Here is a 20,231-nt window from a genome sequence, read left to right on the forward strand (position 1 = left end):
ACTGCTCAGGCTTTTTGCCAAGTGTAATCGCAAAACTTTTTGGGTATAATATTCAAACAGTAGATTCGTTATTAAAATTCCTTTTGATAAACTTCAACATAATCACACACAAAAGTGCATCAATATATATATTAAGGTAACTAATCAATCATAATTATTTATAATAAGAAAACTTTCCATATACCATGTCCAAGCAACAGAAATTCAATTTAAAACCCTGAACGAAAAAAAATTTTAGTCAGAATTTAAATAAATAGTTTAATTATTTTTATATTAATTTTTTTTGCAATTAAATTTTTTTAATTAAAATTTAATTTAATATTAGCTTTATGCGAAGAGAGACATTTGTTACATTCAAAATTACAACAATATATATATTGATGCACTTATAAATAATAAAAAAAGCAGTGAATGATTACGTAGCTCAGTAACACAAATGAGCACGCTGATTTAAGCTATTAGAAATATTAATTTGTATTACTGAAAGTTGCTTTTGTATTCAGATCCAAAAATCAGGATTTGTTTGAAAAATGCACAAAAAATACGCATCTCGGCAACCAACAGTCCGATCGGCTCGAAATTTACAATCTTATAATTGCCAGCATATGAAATGAGGTGTGGTCTTTGTTCCAGAGAGATTGGCAAATTAGAAGATTAATTAGCATAATGAATAAAAATGCTCCACTACGTTAATTTCATCCCTCCCAGGACCGAACAGAAACCAGCTTCCCCACCGTCAAAACTCGCCGCTTCCGAACCGCAGTCTGTCAACAAAGATATCGGAAGTGAGGTAAAACTGTATTAGGGCGTTTTTAATTACCCTTCTAATTAGGTTCCTAATTAGCAGAACAGTGTCCAATCAATACCATCCTTCATCCGAACATGTATCAAGCGCAAGATTCAAAATTTGGAATAAATCGGCATATTCGTTCAAAAATTCAGTTAATTTAATGTAACAAAAGTTAAAGAGAAGTAATAAATACATAGAAAATACCATACACTTTTTATATATACTATATGGCAAGCCAGATTGCTTCTTGCAAAAGCATCAGTTACTTTACAGTTATCTCCAAAAATTATATGTTGATAAATAAATGAATTTAAAAGTTTATATGTCAGATAGACCGCCCGGTGGCGAAGTGGCTAACGCTTCGCGCAGCTGCACCGCAGTGTCGGGACTCGATTCCCGGGCTGGGTAAGGTTGACTTAGCCTCTCATCCCTTAAGTTGGTTGATAAAATGAGTACCAAGTTCGCTTGGGGACTAAACACCACAGGTCCTGCAACAAGCCGACCACTTGCTCAGGGCATATGCTGATGCACCCCGGGGCCCAACTTAAGAAAGCTGATTTCTGGGCACTGCAGACCGTGGCCCACTAGGGCTGTTGCGCCACTGAGTTTAATTTCTTTTTTTTTTTTTTTTATATCTCAGATAAATTTATTTTTACGAGGAAAAAAGTTTCCCCTTTTCTTTGATTTAATTAATTAGCATACGAAAATATTTCTTTCATTCTGGTTTTTCTCTTATCAGGCACGAATAAAAATTTAAGCTTATTTTTTGTTAAAAGATATCACATGGCAAAAATTATTATAACTACCTTTTCCTAATTACTTTTCAAACTAGAATCATAGGTCATTGATTAATCATTCAAGAGATAATAAGTCGTTCATTTTTTTTAACAAACCTTGTGTAGCCTTTCGTCTTTTTAATATTTTTAATTTATTCTGTTTAATAATTAATAATTATAAAAAATCATAATATAATTAATTATAATTTTAATATAAGTAATAAATTATAAATGTTAGGTACTTTTATTTTAGACTCTTACAAATATATGCATTTACATCATTTTATCTGTATTTTAATATTTTATTCCATATTTGGTTGCATGTTTTTGTGTAAATGTGGAAAGAATAAAACAGAGTCCCTAGCCAGAAAATCTCCAGTTGTAAAACCGATATGCGTTGTTCCATGTATTCCTTTAAGTTTACAATTGTGATGCACTGATATAAAATATATTTTTTGAGAATCATACGTAAATATTTTTAAACTAACTTTTAATTTTAACTGGGGAATGGCAAAGTCGAATTTAATTAAATACAAAGGTAGGTGTTTTTAAAAATATACGCTTACTGTGATCTTGCAATTTTTTTTTTTTTTTTTTTTTTTTTTTTTTTTTTTTTTTGTCTTTTTATTGTGAATTATTTTAAGTTTTGACGGAAATTATGATGATATAAAACTTTTATATGTATATTTTTCTTTTATATTTTCATTTGTTCACTGCTCCAAAATTAAAAAAAAAAAAAAACTTAGTATCTCATCTTTCTCATCTTTATGAGATAAGTCTTTTCAGGTTTCATGTTCGTTTGCCTGTTTTGGCTAAACCTTTCTACATACTCTTAACTGACCTTAAGTGAAAAAAAGCAAAATTTTCAACCCATGCTCAAAATTGGCTTTGTTTGAAAATATATGTAGATAAAAGAAATAGATCGATCTGTGCAAAAAGAAGTTGCAATTCTCGTTCACAACAGTTTAAAATTTGAAACTATGCCCTCTCTCTCTACATATATAGTGAAAGATATACACCATAGGCTAAAACATTTCATTAAAAATTGCGTATTTTATAAAAGGCTAAAATTCAGTAAAGTTTAAAGAGGTAAGTTATAAAATAAGCAATAGTTAAAACAAACAAAATCTAAGCTAGACAATTTAATAGCAAAAAGAATAATATATCTCAGAAAATGAGCAACAGTTGTAATAAAAGCAGACAAGGAAAACCACCACGAAATTAGTTTGTTTTAAAATACACAAATAAAAGATTGCAATTGCTTTCACTGAGAATATAAACACATACACAGTGAGATAAAAATGTATATTTATATGTAGATGTATAGTCTTTATACTGATCCTAAACGGATATACAAACACGCACTTACTTATTCTCACGCGCATATATATATATATATATATATATATATATAAATTCATTCATATATATATATATACACTTCACTATATACAGATAATGTACGAATTATGTTAATAACATTGCAATTATGACACAACCATAAACAACACGGTTTAAGACGTAAAATCATGAAATTAAACAATGTTTTCTAATTAAAATATTTGATTTGTCCTAAACTTCAAATCAGAATTATGTAAAATAAATTTACTTACGGCGACGCCATTGAAATTAACCTCCAATCCTTCTTCAGGTAAAGTACTGCGTCTGAATGAAATTAAAGTGAAATAATGCATTTTCAAGGTTTCCTTTTAGCTCTGAGCTTACGACCTATACTTCGTCTGTTGAGTTGTAAGGATTCATTTGTAAGGATCAGACTCGCAATCTCAAGAGCAAACAAAAAAATCTTTTGATGACTTATATTTATGGATTACTTCAACTCACTAACTGTGTGTTCAAAATATACAATGTACTACGTTGGTTCTCCTTTTTCTTTAATTAAGCAGCAAATTAGATTAAATTAGTACATCGGGTTAAATACCATTTGCTTATTTGATCAAGCTTAGAAGTTATTTGCTATTCATTCTAGAATTCTGTTCTGGAAAGTAAGGTTTTTCTTTACTTTTGTAAGACAGATTTTAATGGCGCTAAGATTAAGCAGCATGAATATTATTAACAGAGGTCCAATTAAAGAAGTTTTGACTTTCATTAACAATTCGAATTTTGCGAAATCTTTACCCTCATTTTATATCCCTCTGATTGCATTCTTGAAGGAAAAAAAACTAATATCATTTAAGTGCTGTATTGAGCAGATAACAAAGTAATAACAGCTAATAGCTGAAAAATTTCATTTCGAATAATAATCAGTTTTTAAATAATTATTCATAATCTTTAGAAATGGGCCAAATCTTGTATGAAAACAATGTAAAGAACAAACATTAAGCACTTTGTAGCAGATTAATCAGTTTGTGAAGGTTTATTTAGTTTTACTAACACTAGTTTTTAAAGCAACTTCCCTTTCTGGTTCATTTTCACGATTTCCCGACAGAATATTAATAAGCTAGGGCACGTGTATTCAAATGAGGAAGAAAGAAGTGCTACTTAAAGGAAATTTTGTAAGGTGATTTTCGAGCACGTTATACCTGCTTGAAGGCCACATTGCTATCGCCTACTTCTACGAGTCAGAGCTTTTCTTCGCCTTAAATTATCCTGTGAGCTGTTAGGATAAATTCATTTATTCTATTTCAAATTCATCGTTATTTTTTTTAAGCCAGAAGTGTTACCTTTATATAAGCCCAAATACGGCCTTCTGTGCAATTATATTGAGTGAATAAAGGGTTCTTTACGCCCTTTTCTATTGTACTTAAGACCTGGGGATAGTTCCCCATCCAGTCTCTTAGAGCTCGTTAGTTTATGCTACCAAAGACAAAGAAACTCTATATGTTGAATAAGTTAACTTTATATTTAAAATCGAGGAATTCAGTGCTCAGAAAACATGTAATTTTATGACAATATTTTCAGTGATTATGTATATAAATAATAGTCCTCAATACAGTTTTCAGTTACCAAATTCCCATTAGTGTATAAATTTAGGAACGTTGTGAAGTCCTTCCTGAACTCGATTTTCCGCAGTAAATAGCTAGCTGTATAAATATTTTTTAAAGTTTTCTGAATATGGCTTAATATGAATAATATAAATATTTCTTAGAAATCTAAAATTTAGAAATTTTAAGTCATGTCAACAAAGACATCTAGCTTGAAACAAGTAATCAATGCGTGAATTGCCTTAACGATTGAATTTTTAAAAAATCACTTTAAATTTTATATTTTTTATTCAGACTTTTATTTGTGTAATTTGTGACATAATGTTTTTCATAAAGAAATGTAATTCATCTAGGTTTTTTTAAAAAAATTTTCAGACATGAAGGCTTGTAAATTTGATAATTTGTTTTCAAAGCATCATTTCCCAATGCATAATTTGCTGATACATTAATATGTCAAATGCTGTCTTGAAACAGATAAGAATCATTTACTGAATATAGTTATTTTTAACTTAGCTTTTAATTTTTCAAACTTTAATCAAGTGTGAATGTGAATTAATTTAAATTCCTATTTATTTGCTATTTAATTCATGATATATCTCTTTTATATTCACATTTTCGATCATTTCATATAAAACTAAAAAACGCGTTGATCAATTTGAAAAATAATTTTTGAGCCTTTGGAATAGAAGCAGTATGGACACAAATGTTAACATAATATTAGCTCTACATAACATAATATCATATAGTATCCATGTCATTACTCTGTAAGACATGGATACTATAAGATTCTTAAAACTATTTGATATTACCTATTACCAACAGATAATCAGTCGATCCCTTTACTTCTTTGTATACATTGTCCAAAAACTTCAAGTCAGATTTATTATTTCTTTAATTTTTAATTTTGTTCTTTTGAACTGGCATCTGTAAAATTCAAAAACGAAGAAATATACTTGTAAGAGTTCTTCCTATTCCGTGATTTTTTCTCTAATAATGTGGCCAATGTTGCAAAGCCCATTTGCTTATTAAAAATCACTTTAAAGACACAATAACGTTGCCATGTAAGAGAAAGGAATTTGGCCTAAATTGCGCGTTTATGTGAAAGGAAAATGTCAAAAATTTCTGTGCTGTTTACTATGGAGTTCTTAGATATGCAAGACTATCAAGACTAGTTCACGATATGCAAATCAGCAGAATTCTGTACTGACTGTTGGACACAAAATTTGCCATCAGTACATTTTTGAAAGCCTCACACCAAATTCCGTTTCCACATGGTGTACTGTTTCACAGATCAAAAATGCTCACATACCCCAATATTTACATATTCCTAATGTAATGTGATTCGAAAGAAAGAATGGGGTATTTTCTTCTCTTAATCAATGAACGCCAATGGCTGAACAAGAATTAGTTGTTAATTTTTGTTACAGAAAATGAGGCTGAAAAATCAGAAAATTTTCTTTCAATCAATAAAGATTCAGTTGTTGAAGAGTGACTAGCAGCCCAGATGTGTTCATAAAACAATATACGGCCGTTTTTCAATCAGTAAGAATGTACCTGAACAATGACGAGCTATCTAAAGGCGCTACGGAAAATAAAATTTGTGAAACGAAACTCCTTTTCCTTAATTAATCAAACTCCAATTCTGATTCTCATCTATTCATTGTCAAACGATTTCTGAGGCTATCAAAAAGGGATAAGGATACTTAGAGCGGTTTTTTACTATGCATTCCCATTTTCAGAAGTTTTCAGTATTGTAAAATACTCTGGTATTCAGCTGGCATTACTCGTACAATGACTGGCACTACTCGTACAATGACTAGCACCTGTAGGACAGCTTTTGTTTATTCCTTCATATGACTATCCGGTGTCCACTGTGTTAGTAGTTAAGGACATTTTCTTCTCCAGACAAATATTTGGAAGTGCAGAGAGCATCTGATTGTGGGCAACGCACGATTTTTCCAACTCAGAAGTATTGACTCCAATTACCTGCATATATCTATGTGACTTTTATCAAACTCCGATACATTCGCTGCTTTTTTCAACTGGAAAAAAATTAAGAGATATGAAACAAGAATACTTATAAACTAAAACAACATTGAGCGTTAAAATAGTGAAAATGTTTTGAGAAATGATCCAAAATTAAATCATTTTTAGGGAATATGACATGGTTCTTTGTTCTTCAAGCAGGAAAAATATGCAACCTTATATTACCGGTGTAGTGGTTAGCACACTGAGTCGGTATTTTCAGAGGTACATGGTTCGATTCCTGGCAAAGGCAATTGCTAATTTTTCATCTCTGCTGCTTCAAAATAATCCTAATGTCTCTACAGTGGCGCCCGAACTAAAAAGGTTGGCGGATAATGAATTCTCCTCATTCAGGATTTGGCGATTTTGTCCCCTAAAAAACTCCACCCGCCCTTTAAAAGAGGGAGTATATAAGGTATTTCTCTCACCTTCCTAGCGTGCCTTCTTGGTGTAGTGGTCAGCACACTGAGTCGGTATTTTCAGATGTCCGATTGCTAATTTTTCCCCTCTCCTGCTTCAAAATACCCTAATATCTCTACGAGGTGTGTCAGAACATTTTCGTTTTTTGGGGCATGCAATTTAACCAAGAAAATACTATTGAAATAGCTTTTCTTCATTTTAATGTTTACATAAATATTAATTTCAATTTGGGGGCAGATAGCAAACGACAAAGAATGTCTATCGTTTCAAGAGTACATTTATTTTCACAACAATCCTCAGATTAAATTTATTTCATAACTTCAAATAGCTTTTAAAATGCAATAAGAAAAATTTTTTAAAAAATGTATCTTTTTTAAGCAGCATATATCTAATATATGAAAAAGCAGTCAATATTTTTTCCATCTTGATTCACAAATATATATTATGAAACAATAAATAATTATAAATCAGTAGATAAATATTCTAATGGTAATTTATCGTAGTTTATCAATTCTAAAAAAATAACTCTTTTTAATTTAAGTTTAATTTTATTTTAAAAACATTTTAAAACAACACTGTGTTGTAAGTAAAGAAAAACTGCTTACAGATTTTCTTCACCCAAATAATAATACTGAGAACACAACTGAAGCAATAAGGAATAGCAAAGTATTAGAACAGGATTTAAAAGAAGATTTTGTTGTAAAATTCAAAATTTTCTAAAAGTATTTGATCTGTATTTACATCAAACAAAAAACAATTTATAACAGTAACTTATTCGCAAGGAACTGGTACGCAATTCAAAATTCACCTTTGTTTCGATGGCTTTTATCTTGAAAATTACTGGAGTGTTTACTTTTAATATGTAAGAAAATAAAATTAAAGATTAAGTGATTTTATGTGAAATAAATATACATATATCCTGTTTTGGTTTTAATATGTACAAATTTTCTTGTTTTTTATAATTTTTCCTCTTGGAAATGATTTTTTTTTTTTTTTTCCAATTTTGTAATCTTTTTTAACTTGCGTTTTACCACTTTATTCTGTTACACGGAGTAAATAGGTTTAACCTTTAAATATTTAATACGGTATTTTTTTTGTCAGCGTTTTCGAGAGTTTGATTTATTATATATATACTGACTAGTTTAGTAAAATTTATAAAAAAATAGCATTACGGTTTTTCACCGTGATGCATTTATTCGGTTTCTTTTATTTATCAAAATAATAATTTTTGCTGTTAAAACCCTGAAACTTACCTCCGAAATCTATTCAGATCGTGAAGTTTCAGAATTTGGTGTTGAGTACCAGCATAAACTAAATGCAAACCTCCTAATAGACTTACAGTGAACTATCTCTGTGTCTGAAAAGAAGCGTCAAGTCTTAAAACGGTTAAACAAACCTTTTATTAAATCAGAACTGGAACGCGAATGCACATTTCGTGCTTGACAAATCCGCCAATCATTTGTGGCAATCTAACTTAACGTAACAGTCAATTTTAAGATTTAAAAGTAAACCTAGCATCCAAAGGCTACACAGTTGATTTAACACAAAGTTGACTCAAACATCTCACCGACGTAATGATTTAAATATCGTCAGTTATAATGCAAAACCGAAGAATCACAATCTTATCAGAGCTCGCGAAATCTAGCAACAACCGAGAGGCAGAAACACGTTCTGTCTTTCAATCCGAAAACCTCGCCTTAAATTCTCTTAACTTGATTTGAATTCTGGTAGGAAAACGGAAAGGAAAAGTAAAGATCTAAATCATAATAACTGGTTAGATTAACATATTTTAACCTTACAAGATAATATCTTGCAAATTACTGGCAAATACGTTCCATGATTGCAGAAATAAAACATACAGAGTAGCTCATTGTATATGTCCATAATTTTTGACTTCTTCTTGCGCAGAATTGTTAAAGAAATTTCAATCACTAAAATCTTTTCATTAAGCTATGTATCACTTACATCCAAAACCAATTCGGTGCCAAATTTAAAAGAAAGAAGTATATAATTTGATGAGCTATAGTGAAAATATATTGTAAGAGGCAACATCAGATCATAATTAACACATCATTTTGAATTCTTCCGAACAGATTCTGAATTTGGTCTTAAAAGATGGTATTTAGAAACTGCCACAATAGCCTTCACAATGATTTACGATATTACATTTTTAATTACGCTTATGATAAATACAAAAAAATGTAACATTCTTTATTAGAATTATGTAACTTTTTATATGCTTCACTTTAATCATTAGTCACAGCCAGCTTACAAAATAAAAAGATTACAAATTTTCGATAACTTTTTTAAGACTCTTTCTAACAATAAATTGAATTTTTTTTATCTAAGAATAGAGTAATAATTACGTATAATTAATATAAGTAATACGATATAGACAAAATAATAATCGTTTTTTTTTGTGATTTCGAAAATCTTACAATTAATATAATTTTTGATTGAATATATTGAGAGTTTGATTTGCTGTATTAGCATAAACATGTTTCAGACTCCTAGCAGACGTACAGCGAATTATCACTGTGTTTGAAATTAATTACAAAGTCTTGGAAATATTTTGAAACAACCTTTTATTTAAGCACACCTTAGAACCTTAACACATTCCTTGTGCTTGACAAGATCAAGCATCACATGTGGTGATGTAACTGAAATAACAGTCAATGAAAATTTAAAAAGTAAACTAATAATCAAAGGCAACAGAATTTAATTTATATCGAACTTTACTCAAACCTCTAATTCTTTTGTTGAGGAAACTGAAAGAAGAAGTTATAGTAACGGCTGATAATAAATAACTGGTTAATTTAAAATAATAGTAACGTTATAACTGAGACTCAGTCATTAACATCAGATTCCTTACAGAAAATATATATGTATCGATTGTCTACTGGTAACATATGGTTGCTAAATATGCAGTTTAATTAATTATAAACACAGTACTACTATTCTAACCCTAGAGTATCTGAAGAGAGAGGCATATATTTTTAATATTTTGAAACAGTTTGTTATTAGTATGCGGATACAAAAATAATATATTTCATAGTTTCTTGTCTTCGTTTATTAACTAACACGTCTAAAATTACTAATCCACAAAGTAAATCTGGTAATCTAATAGTAATGATTGGTTTAAGTGAAATATAAATATTTGTATTAAAGAATATAATTTTGATTTAAATAAAGGCTTTTTTGAATTAATTTTGCCTTCGATAACAAAGTTACAACGTTTGTTCATAAAAAGAATGGCAACGTTTGTTCATAAAAAGAATGGCATGTAAAATCGTATTTTTCAACTTTACAGGCATTTTTTTGAACTAAACTGTAACTATGCACTAAACGCAGGTCAAGATACTAACTAAAAAGTGATACCAACATGAGCAAACGTTACTCAGAAATAAAGATTCATCCACTAAATGGAAACTTTCCAAAGTCTGGTTGCCGCCTTTCTAATTGCATGACACGAAATAAAATAAATGCAGCTTGACTCTAAGTCAGCTTCACCTCAATTCAAAATTATTGATTATGTTTTCGTTACTTCTGTTGTCGAATACGCCCTGTTCATTGATTCAGATTGTGTGATTGATGCCACCACAGCGAAATCGTCGAAAGAATAGGAAAAAGCCGGTAGGGAAAAGTCCTGTGCCTCTGGAGACACGCCAGAACGTGTAAATATATTTAGACTGACATCAAAAATATCCTTTCGCTTCCGTAGGCTGAGTTTCGAAAACTCAAATCAACGCCAGAACCGGGTTCTGAACAATCCGAAGAGAACGAGGTGTGTTTGTCGCCAGTTCCTGTACCTGATTTTCCTGTTAAGCCTTTTGTCAAAGTGTGTTTGAATACCGCGTATGCAATCGACATGCCCAACCAGGTGAAACATTCAGTGAAAGAGGACTTGTGATTTTTGGACGAAAGCCAAAGCACCTGCATTTGAAGTGAAAAAAGTATCTATTCGTGTATTCCAAAACGAAAAAGATACGAATTGCGTAGTTATATAGATTTAAGAAATTAATAACGAGGTTTATCTTTGAAGTTTCTGTCGACAGCCACTTCGCGTCCCTACGTGAAAGATTATGTGTTTCCTCAGTACACCTCGCATCTTTCCAAGGAGCAATATGTCGAAATATTTGCTGCGCTGATTAGTAATCTCAAATTCCAAAGACATTATTATCCCCATTAATATGCCAAAGACTGACAAAATTTGATGAATATTGATACTTGTTTTTCATTTGGAAAAACGGTTGCAATAATGAGCAAATGTGTCATCGAAAGCTTTGTGTTGATATCAAAACCAGATTATTTTAATAACTTTCCTGATTGGAAGATTTACGCAAACTGTGTCTCAATTAAGTACTGTTCGTGTGCTTTAAGGAAATGTTGCTACATAATGAAAATGGAGTTAAATAATTTCATTAATAATAGGTTCCTAAAACATCACTGATGAAAAAACGCAATGTGACGTAAAAGCTTTCCCTAACCACCAACAGTGTATGCCTCCTAATAGCAGCGGTGCGCCAAAACCATTGCTCAACCTATCGATGCGTCGGGGTGTACCGCCGAGCGCTGGGAGTACAACACCCTTGGCGCTGCATAGGTCCGAGTTTGAGGATTTTATGAATGCATACCGTCCGAGTTTGGACGCCGCTCGCCGAGAACCAGAGCATTCGAAACCTGCAGAAGAATCGAAAGTTGACTTCGGTCGTTCCATTAAAAAACTTATGAAGAAACCTCAAAACTCGCCAAGCGTCATAAAGAAAAACCATCGTAAAGAAGGCATTCAAAGGACACCGACAGTAGCCCCCGGATCTAGTAGTCGCCTGGAAAGGGAAAGAAGTGTTGCCAGTGATGTGAGGCCTGTAACAGAAAAGAAACCAAAGAGGCCTGTTTCAGCTCACTTGGAAGTAACTCCTCTGACGGATTATGGACCTGCGATAATGCCACCGGACATCACTATTCCTAAACTTGAGATTCCCCCAACTTCTGCACCTCTGATTCTCCCTAAAAATCCTTCTGCTCCAGTGGCTTCCCCTAAAAATCCTCCTGCGCCTGTAGCTTCCCCTAAAAATCCTCCTGCACCTGTGGTTTCTCCTAAAAATTCTTCAGCACCTGTGGTTCCCCCTAAAAACCCTAAAGCGGTTCCTAAAATATCTAAAGCTAAACAAGAAGACCAGCTTAAGGTGATTTCGGACAGCGCACCTGTACTACCTGTTGCTCCATCAATAGTCCCGGCACCTAACCTCAACCAGGTGAAGAAGAAAGTATCTATTCAGGAAGAAAAGCGGAGGTCAGGAACCGAGACTTTCCCAGACGCCCACTGCCTAATTATATCCGGAAATAACATTGGTCGGTTTATACCACCACGTCACGTGAGTAGTAAGAAAAAAATTAACGTCATATGCTTATTTAAATCTATTCTGATGCCGCTAATACTGAAACTGTAGTAGTTGTTATGATATCTTTTTATGGGTTTTGGCGAAGGTAGGTCGTTCGTAAATATAACTTTTAGTTCGTAATATCCAGGACTTGTCTTCGAATGAATTATTACAAGGGTCGGGCTACAAAAATACCATTAGAAACCTGTAAGTAGGAGGAGGGTAAAGACATTATGACTCACTAAATTTTTGAAAAGCATTATTCGGTATTTGAAAAGTGCATATAATAAATCGTGAAGCTGAATAATTATATGACATAAAAATGAAATTTCCGTACAAACCCTTTACTGGTTTTGCAATAATGTTTTAATGAAAATAATTTCTAGTTTCTTAATTCTTTTTAAACTTCATAGTTTTATAATTAATGGATAATGCTTATTGTTGCATTATGTCAAAAGTATGTACACACACATATATATATATATTCGAAATTTCATTATCTCCTTTTCTTAGTAAAAACATAATGCACACCAAAAGATGCAAACTCATTACTGTTTCTTTCTTATAAATGATATTTTATAAAATTTATATAATTGATTTTTGATTGAATAATATGTTATAAAGAACATTTTTTAAATTTCTGTGCTCCATAATAGTTGTTTCAAATAAGAAATACACATTACCTGTGAAAGGCAAAGGTTTTAAAATTAGTGTTTTGTATTCTTTACCATAGGGTTTAGCATTCCACAGATTAACTCTCATGAGCCTATGTGTTTTATATCTATTAAAATTGCTTAAGTTCATTCAGTTCCAATTTGCTATTCGCACTTTTATTGATGTACTTGTTTTTCTTTTCTGTTTAAGCTTAAATATTTGCATGCTTATTAATTATTCTGTGGATGGATGTAGAGGTGAACATCTTAAAATTAAAATGATTATATTTTTAAATATAATTTTTTGGTTCTTTTATTTCAAATTTCAGAAGTACAATTTCTTAAGTGTCTATTGACTGAACAAATAAATAAGAGAAGTGAAAAGCAATAAACAAATTTTGAAATGCAAACTTTCGTGAGTGTAAATATATTATGTTATATTATATGCAAATTTCAAATCTTGCAAAACACTTTTCAAAAGAATTTTAACACAATTTTGTATGTAAATTAAAATTGGAGGCATCTGCGATTTAAAAGTGATTGTAATACTTAACCAAGCATGAGTGTGTTTAATAGCAAAAAAACAAAGAGAACTTGCAATATAACAGGTTTCAAACTAGGGAAAATTGGTTTTCTTGCTTGTTTCTTCAGTAAACGAATGTAATCCATGTAACCGAAGCGCAGTTACAGACTATATATTTTACAGTCTTTAACTGTGTATTAATTGTACAGTCTCTCACTGTGAATGAAATAATTGGAATAATGGTTATTATTTTTGCAATATTTTTTCTAATACTTTCCGAAATTTGAAGTGTAGCTGATAATTATAGCAATCGCATTAAATGAGAAAGTTGTTTGCGGACATGAAAAGATTTTTGTAGTAATTCAGTTTAATCATTCCTAAGCCCAGAATCGCAAGTCAAATATTAAATAAATTATTAAGTACATATTTTTTTCTCTCATACAGATATAATATCCTAAAAGTAAATTATAAACAGACCAAAGCTGTGTAAAATACCTGAGGAAGACAGAAGAATAAAAATTATAAATTTCAAAGAAATTAGAATTATATTGCAATCTCTCAAGAACAAACTGGTTACAATTAGCGCGCTACTGTTGAATCTATGTTGATACAACTAGTCAATAACTGAAGACTAAAATTGGTGAAACATAGTTATTTGGATTGATAATTTAACGTATATTTTTAACTTCAACAATGCTATTGCAGCTATTCGCGCTAAGGATTTGATATATTTCTGTGCTTTTGAAGTACAGGTTTTTATTTTTCAGTTATCAATATAGATTGTGTATTTTTTCTTGCTTTATTGCTAATGACTGCTTCCTTACATTATAAACAAAGCTTTAATCCTAGTAATTCTTAATTTTGTCTTAATTTTTAAAACGGATTTTTCTTTGGTGCCTTTTATCTACATGTTATCGATATTATAAATGTTATTAAATTTTGGAAACATTCCCTCAATTTCTAATCATGTTCTTTTAATAGCAATCACATTTTCAACAAAACAAACAGCGCAGAACTAATTTTTTCCAATTTAAAACCTAAGTTATTTCTAGTGCTGTTTCATTAGCCTGGAGAACAAAAAGTGTGAAAGTGTGACAGCTAGTAGGATTTATAATTCAAGATGACTATTTGTTTAACTCCATCATAGAGATAAGGAAACATAACATTTCTTGTAGAACAAACATTTAAACGTTCTTTCTACTTTTAATTTTGCAGAATATAAAAATTTCGAAATGTAAGAAGAATAGATTAATTGGAAAAATGGTTATATTATTTGCAGTATTTAAGATATATAATGATGGAAAATAAAATAATAAATAAAAAAAATCTGAAATGTTTCAGATTTTAAATTACGTCCAAAGGGGCGTTTTTTCAACGTTTTGTGTGTTACCTTCATTCATTAAATATCATGTTCTTTGCCCTTACCATAAAATTCAGTTCAACAGCGATATTACAAAATATTTAAAAGAGCATATCTTTAGAATTTCTGATACACAGTCTCAAGCGCTGAAGATAAAAAAAAATCCCCCCCCGTAGAGTGTTGCCATTGCTCGCTTTGAAATCCTTGAGTTTGTTAATCAAAAATTCGTTAAAGGTTTACAAAATATGAAATCGATAATAAAATAAATTCCAAATTTTAAATTTGGTCTTCCACATGCCCATATTTAGAGGAGGATTTCATTCAAAATTCGATGGGTCTATGTACCGTTGTTTTATCACAATGCGAGAAATAGACATACATTTATGCAGATTTTTCATTATTTAATTTCTTGAAATATAAAGCAGAACTCTAACATTTGGTGGCAACAGTTTGAAAAATGAAACGGACATTTATGGTGATTCAACTCAAAATCGCAAAACGAAACAATAGTCCTTCAGGGACAAAGCCTCTTTGGACTAATAAATTTAAAATCCTTCCCATATTCGATTCGGAATAAACTATATGAAAAAATCAAAATGCAGATGCACACTGGCAAATCTCAAGAAAAAGAAGGCAAAACATGCCAAAAGCAAAAATTAAAAATGTTATTTACATCTTTCGTTGTTCAGGAGTTTGGTTCATTGAAAGAAGTAAATAAATAAAATATTTTGTTTCTGAGCTGACAAGAATACAAATTAAAATTCAAAATTTTAAAATAATCTTAATAATCTCTTTTTTTTTATGCTTCTATGTTTGCACTGCTTACTTCCGTCTGCATGGGTGGGCTGACAGAAACATGCATTACTTTGATTGGTTTACTAAGATTATTTTTAAATTTTAAATTTTAATTTGTGTCCTTGTCAGTTCACAAGCAGTTTATTTTGTTTATTTACTTCTTGCGTTGCATTAACCCCTGATGACGATGCAGCGAAATACGTAAACAACATATTTCATTTTTTTGTCATGCTTTGCCCCCTCCCGATTTCTTGAGGTTAACCACTGTGCTTATATTTTTACTTCCTTGTACGAAGTAAAAAGGAAGTATTGTAATCGCGAAAAGTTTCAAGCAGCATATTTCAACGAAAATATCCATTTTGACCGCTATCAAATGCAATTTAACGATGTTTTTGCGTGATATCTGTACGTAAGGACAGAATAAAATACTCTTTTCCTTCAAAAAAATTATAAAACTGCTTTAAAATTAATTCTGAAGAGAATTTTTCGTGGCGTCTGTACGAACGTATGTACGTACGTACGTGCGTGCGTACGTACGTATCTCGCATAACTCAAAAACGAGTAGACTCAGAAGGTTGAAATTTTGTATATAGGACTGCGATAGCATGTAGATGTGCACCTCGTATTTTGATTGCAATCGGCCGCACCAAACGTATATAAATATATTTATATATATATCCACTCTGTTACCCGGCTCAGTGATCTCAGTTTCTTTACTCTTATATGTTTGTAAATTGTACATTTTTTGCTTTAAAAATGATTGTATTATGTTGTTTTTATCTTCCGGTTAAGGTTTTCATGCCTTTAATAAATCTGTATGCAATATTTTTAGAATTATCAACAATTTTAAAGTTGTCTAAGTGCCGCTAAGCCTTTTTTTTATGGCGACCATTGATGTTTACATTTGAAACAGGAGACTAGTGGATTTGTTGCCAATCTAGAGAAACTTAGCTTCGCAACAACAAAAATAACGCATTTATTTATTATTGCGAATTAAATTATGCTTAATTCTTTCTGGAATTTTTTCGAGGAAATATGTGTTTAAGGTTTACTTCGTAATTTTTAATATAGATATTTTGAGTTTTTATGCATTTTTGCCTTCTCGCGAAGTGAGAACTGAATTAATTAAATGAGAAATACTCAATGGTCTGTAAAAACTGTTTTTTTTTTTTTTTTTTTTTTTTTTTTTGTGTGTGTGTGTGTGTGTGTGTGTGTGTGTGTTTGTTTGTTTGCTTAATTTCTTTTATACATCATTCTAGCTTTATTATGGTATTTGAATAGAACATGTGGCAACGATCAGATAATTCTATTTTTTAAATGATATAAATTTTGTGCATTATGATTTATAATATGAACGAAATATATAAGTTAACTGTTATATAATTATTGGATTATATAACAGTTAACTTAGTTTCTGTTATATAATTATTATATAAGTTAACTGTTATACAATTATTAATACTGTTAAGTGAATCTAGCGCCAGAGTGTCGCTATGGTAAACAAATGCTAGAGTGAATTTTAAAGAATGCATTTATTCTATTGTGGTTTATGCGCTGTCGACGAAGTAGATTTAATTCAATCCATTAAGTTTAAATGAAATGCAAGAAAAAATGCGTATAATTTAATATTCGGTACAAGGAAGTCATGTGGTGCATACATCAGATTTTTCTATTTTTGCATATAGTTTATTCCGAAATGAATATAGGATGGATTTTCAATGTATTTATTTTATACATCTTAAAAAGTTTTTTTTTTTCCTTCATTAAGAAGCTTGGAAGCTTATGAAGGGTAGAGAGGACATCACTGCAATTCAAAATTTCAAGGGAAGAGAAATCCAAAATAATACTTTCTAAAATTTACATAAATGAAGGATTAAGATGTTAAATAGATTGAGAAGGTAAAAATTTAAAAAAGCCTCATGGCCCACCAGCGGCAGAGCGGTAAAGTTGCTGAACACTGGTAGTTCAGTCCGAGTTTCGAATCCAGCGAACGGGCTGGCTGCGTGGGCGTTTTTGTGATTTTCCCCATGTGTAACATGTATAAGAGTCAGTTTCCCTTAGAAAGTCCTCCACGAAGGTATCCCTTCCATTAGGCAAATAGCCCTAGTATGCTTTGCCATAGTTAATTAAACCAAACCAAACCAGAAAAGCCTCATCAAAGTGTTTGAAATTTTCTCTGAAATAAAATTAATGAAACATTTTGGACCATTTATGTATTTTTTTAACAAGTAAAATAAATAAAATAAATAATTCAAATATTAAATGCAAATGAGCTTTTATTATTTCATTACTTGGCCATTTAATGTATTTTGTGCCCAGCACTTTTGTATGCATTAAAATAGATATCTATATACGATATTTTCAGTATCTTTAAAATTTGCGTTTTACTTCTATAGACATTTACTTCTATAGACTATTTACTTCTATAGACGTTTTACTTCTATAGACCTAGCATTTACTTCTTCTTTAAATTTTATATATGTACTAATAATGCAAAATAATCAAGCCCTCTTTGATAAACAGCAAAATACAGCGTTACTTGACGTTAATTTTGGTTTGTATTTACATAGAGATAATTTATTTAAAACTACTTTATGCATAAAAAATTTATAGAACATTTTTTCATTAAAAGAGGTAAAACTAGCATTCTGAAATCGTAGCCTAATACTTAAATAATTTACTATTAAAAATAGTTTTAAATGTAAAAATCTTTTCAATATTTTGCTTCTTTTCTTAAATAAAAATGAATAAAAATGACATTTTGTTTAAATTTTTTAATTCATAAAACGTTTTCATGCTAAAAACTCAAAACTTAATTTTTCTAATTGAAAAGCATTCAAGCTTAATTCAAGAAAAATGTCATTATTAAAAATTATATTTCTTTCTGGAATGTAAAAATGGCATAAAATATCAAATTGTTACAAACGTATGTTAATATATATTGTTACAAACGTTCAGTTCTTTGACAAGAATTAAAAACAGAAATACTGATACTTACAATTTACAGCGGCTCACTTTGCATTTTTTAAACTTATTTGCTTGTATCATGTAGTAAATATTAAAACACAGTTTGATTCTTTTCTGCTATATTACTTTTCCTCTATTTTAAACCTCGCTTGTTGCAAAATAAATATCATCAAAATTTTTTTACTAATAAAATGATTTATTCAAAATGTGCTTATATAATAATTCAGATACTCGAACATTTTGTTGATATGTTTTTGCAGGTGATGTTTCTTGTCATTTTTTTGTTTTAAATGAAAAAAAAATCACAAGAATTATCATCTACATTTGGAAATCATTATCTAAAATGAGCACCGCAAGCAGCTAAAATTAAGAAGTCATGTTAGGAACTTAACAAATTTAACAATTCACCCTTTTAAAGATCATTAAAGTACTCAAAATATCCAAAACATCTTTGAAATAAAGCGTTTAACTATCTGTAATATATTAAAATGATAAAATTACATGGAACTATTGAAAAATATCCTGAAGTCTGGGCTACATTCCAAACTAAGTAGAAGCAAGTGAAGATTTATTCTAAGAAAACAACAACAAACAACAAAAGAAAAAGAGGAAAAACCAAAAAATTAGCGCTGTAAAAACTTGAACTGGAGTAATTTGCAATAAATCTTGAAACTTTTACAAGAATCATTACACCACATAGATACAATGAGCGATTAGCAGGAAGGAAATTCTCCGTTAACTAGAAAACAACCAAACCAACGCCTGGTTACGCCAAAATTTATTGTAATCAAATATTTATAATATTGAAAGTACGTTATATTTGCAGATGAGCCAAAACTGAATATATTCGTATTTAGGTCCGATGGACTCATTGCTGTATGGCAAAAACCGAACGAAGAACTTAATCCAAAATTTCTTTTGCCCAATGTTAAGCCAAGTTTTGAAGCATAATGGTGTTCGCAGCCCTTGGGATAGGAAATATAATTTTTATAAAAAATAATGCTGATCATTATAAATATATAAATATACTTAATGAAACATAAAAGCGTATGCAAGAAAACTAGGAATGCAAAATGCATCCATGTCCTATCAGAATAACGATTCTAAACATGAAACCCTAAATGTTCGCTTGTGGTTATTACACAACTTTCTCGAAGTTATCAAAACTTTTCCCTGTTCCCGATATAAATCCCATCTTAAGGAATATCTGGAATGAGTTGGAAAGAAGAACAAAGAAAAATGACATTTTCTCGAAAGCTGTACTGAAAGCGCATGAAAAGTGTAATTTTTGTTAATGGGTATAAGCCGCCCAGGTAGAAAAGTGATCTGACTGCTGTACCGAAGGGCCCGAATTCGAGTCCCAGAGAAGACATAGAGTTAATTTGTTCGTAACTTCATAGAAGGCACCAGAGGCCCACTTATTAAGTGCCTCCATAATAAAGAGACCACTGCTTCTGGCTTTAGTAGAAGATGGGTATTCAACGAAATATTGCATGTCCCCGAACTTTGCATGGCTTTAATCAGTATAAACTATTCAAAGTTTCGAAATTTTTAAAAACAGGCAGGTTTTAAAAAGTGTAACCATTAGTACATGTGAAA

The 20,231-nt window shown here is 30.7% G+C and overlaps 2 protein-coding genes across 4 annotated transcripts in view; one reads left to right on the forward strand and one right to left on the reverse strand.

The window, feature by feature from the left end:
- rdgA (retinal degeneration A) overlaps positions 1-3,264 on the reverse strand; it is a 160,252-nt gene extending 156,988 nt beyond the window's left edge. For both annotated transcript variants that reach the window (XM_085815936.1, XM_085815929.1), the window contains exon 1: positions 3,180-3,264. In XM_085815936.1, the coding sequence (XP_085672062.1) occupies positions 3,180-3,190 (11 nt within the window). In that variant the 5' untranslated portion in view covers positions 3,191-3,264. The remainder of the gene's footprint in view (positions 1-3,179) is intronic.
- Positions 3,265-10,660: 7,396 nt separating this feature from the next.
- The window catches only part of LOC118199378 (uncharacterized), a 93,244-nt gene continuing 83,673 nt past the window's right edge, over positions 10,661-20,231 (forward strand). For both annotated transcript variants that reach the window (XR_004759930.2, XM_035371228.2), the window contains exon 1: positions 10,661-12,328. Coding sequence is in view for 1 of the 2 variants with exons in the window: in XM_035371228.2 (XP_035227119.1) it covers positions 11,453-12,328 (876 nt within the window). In the remaining variant the exon portion in view is untranslated. The remainder of the gene's footprint in view (positions 12,329-20,231) is intronic.

The sequence above is a fragment of the Stegodyphus dumicola genome, chromosome 1 (genome assembly GCF_044657685.1).
Source record: "Stegodyphus dumicola isolate Sdum_Otavi_A_Nest chromosome 1, ASM4465768v1".
In the NCBI taxonomy this organism is placed as follows: domain Eukaryota; kingdom Metazoa; phylum Arthropoda; class Arachnida; order Araneae; family Eresidae; genus Stegodyphus; species Stegodyphus dumicola.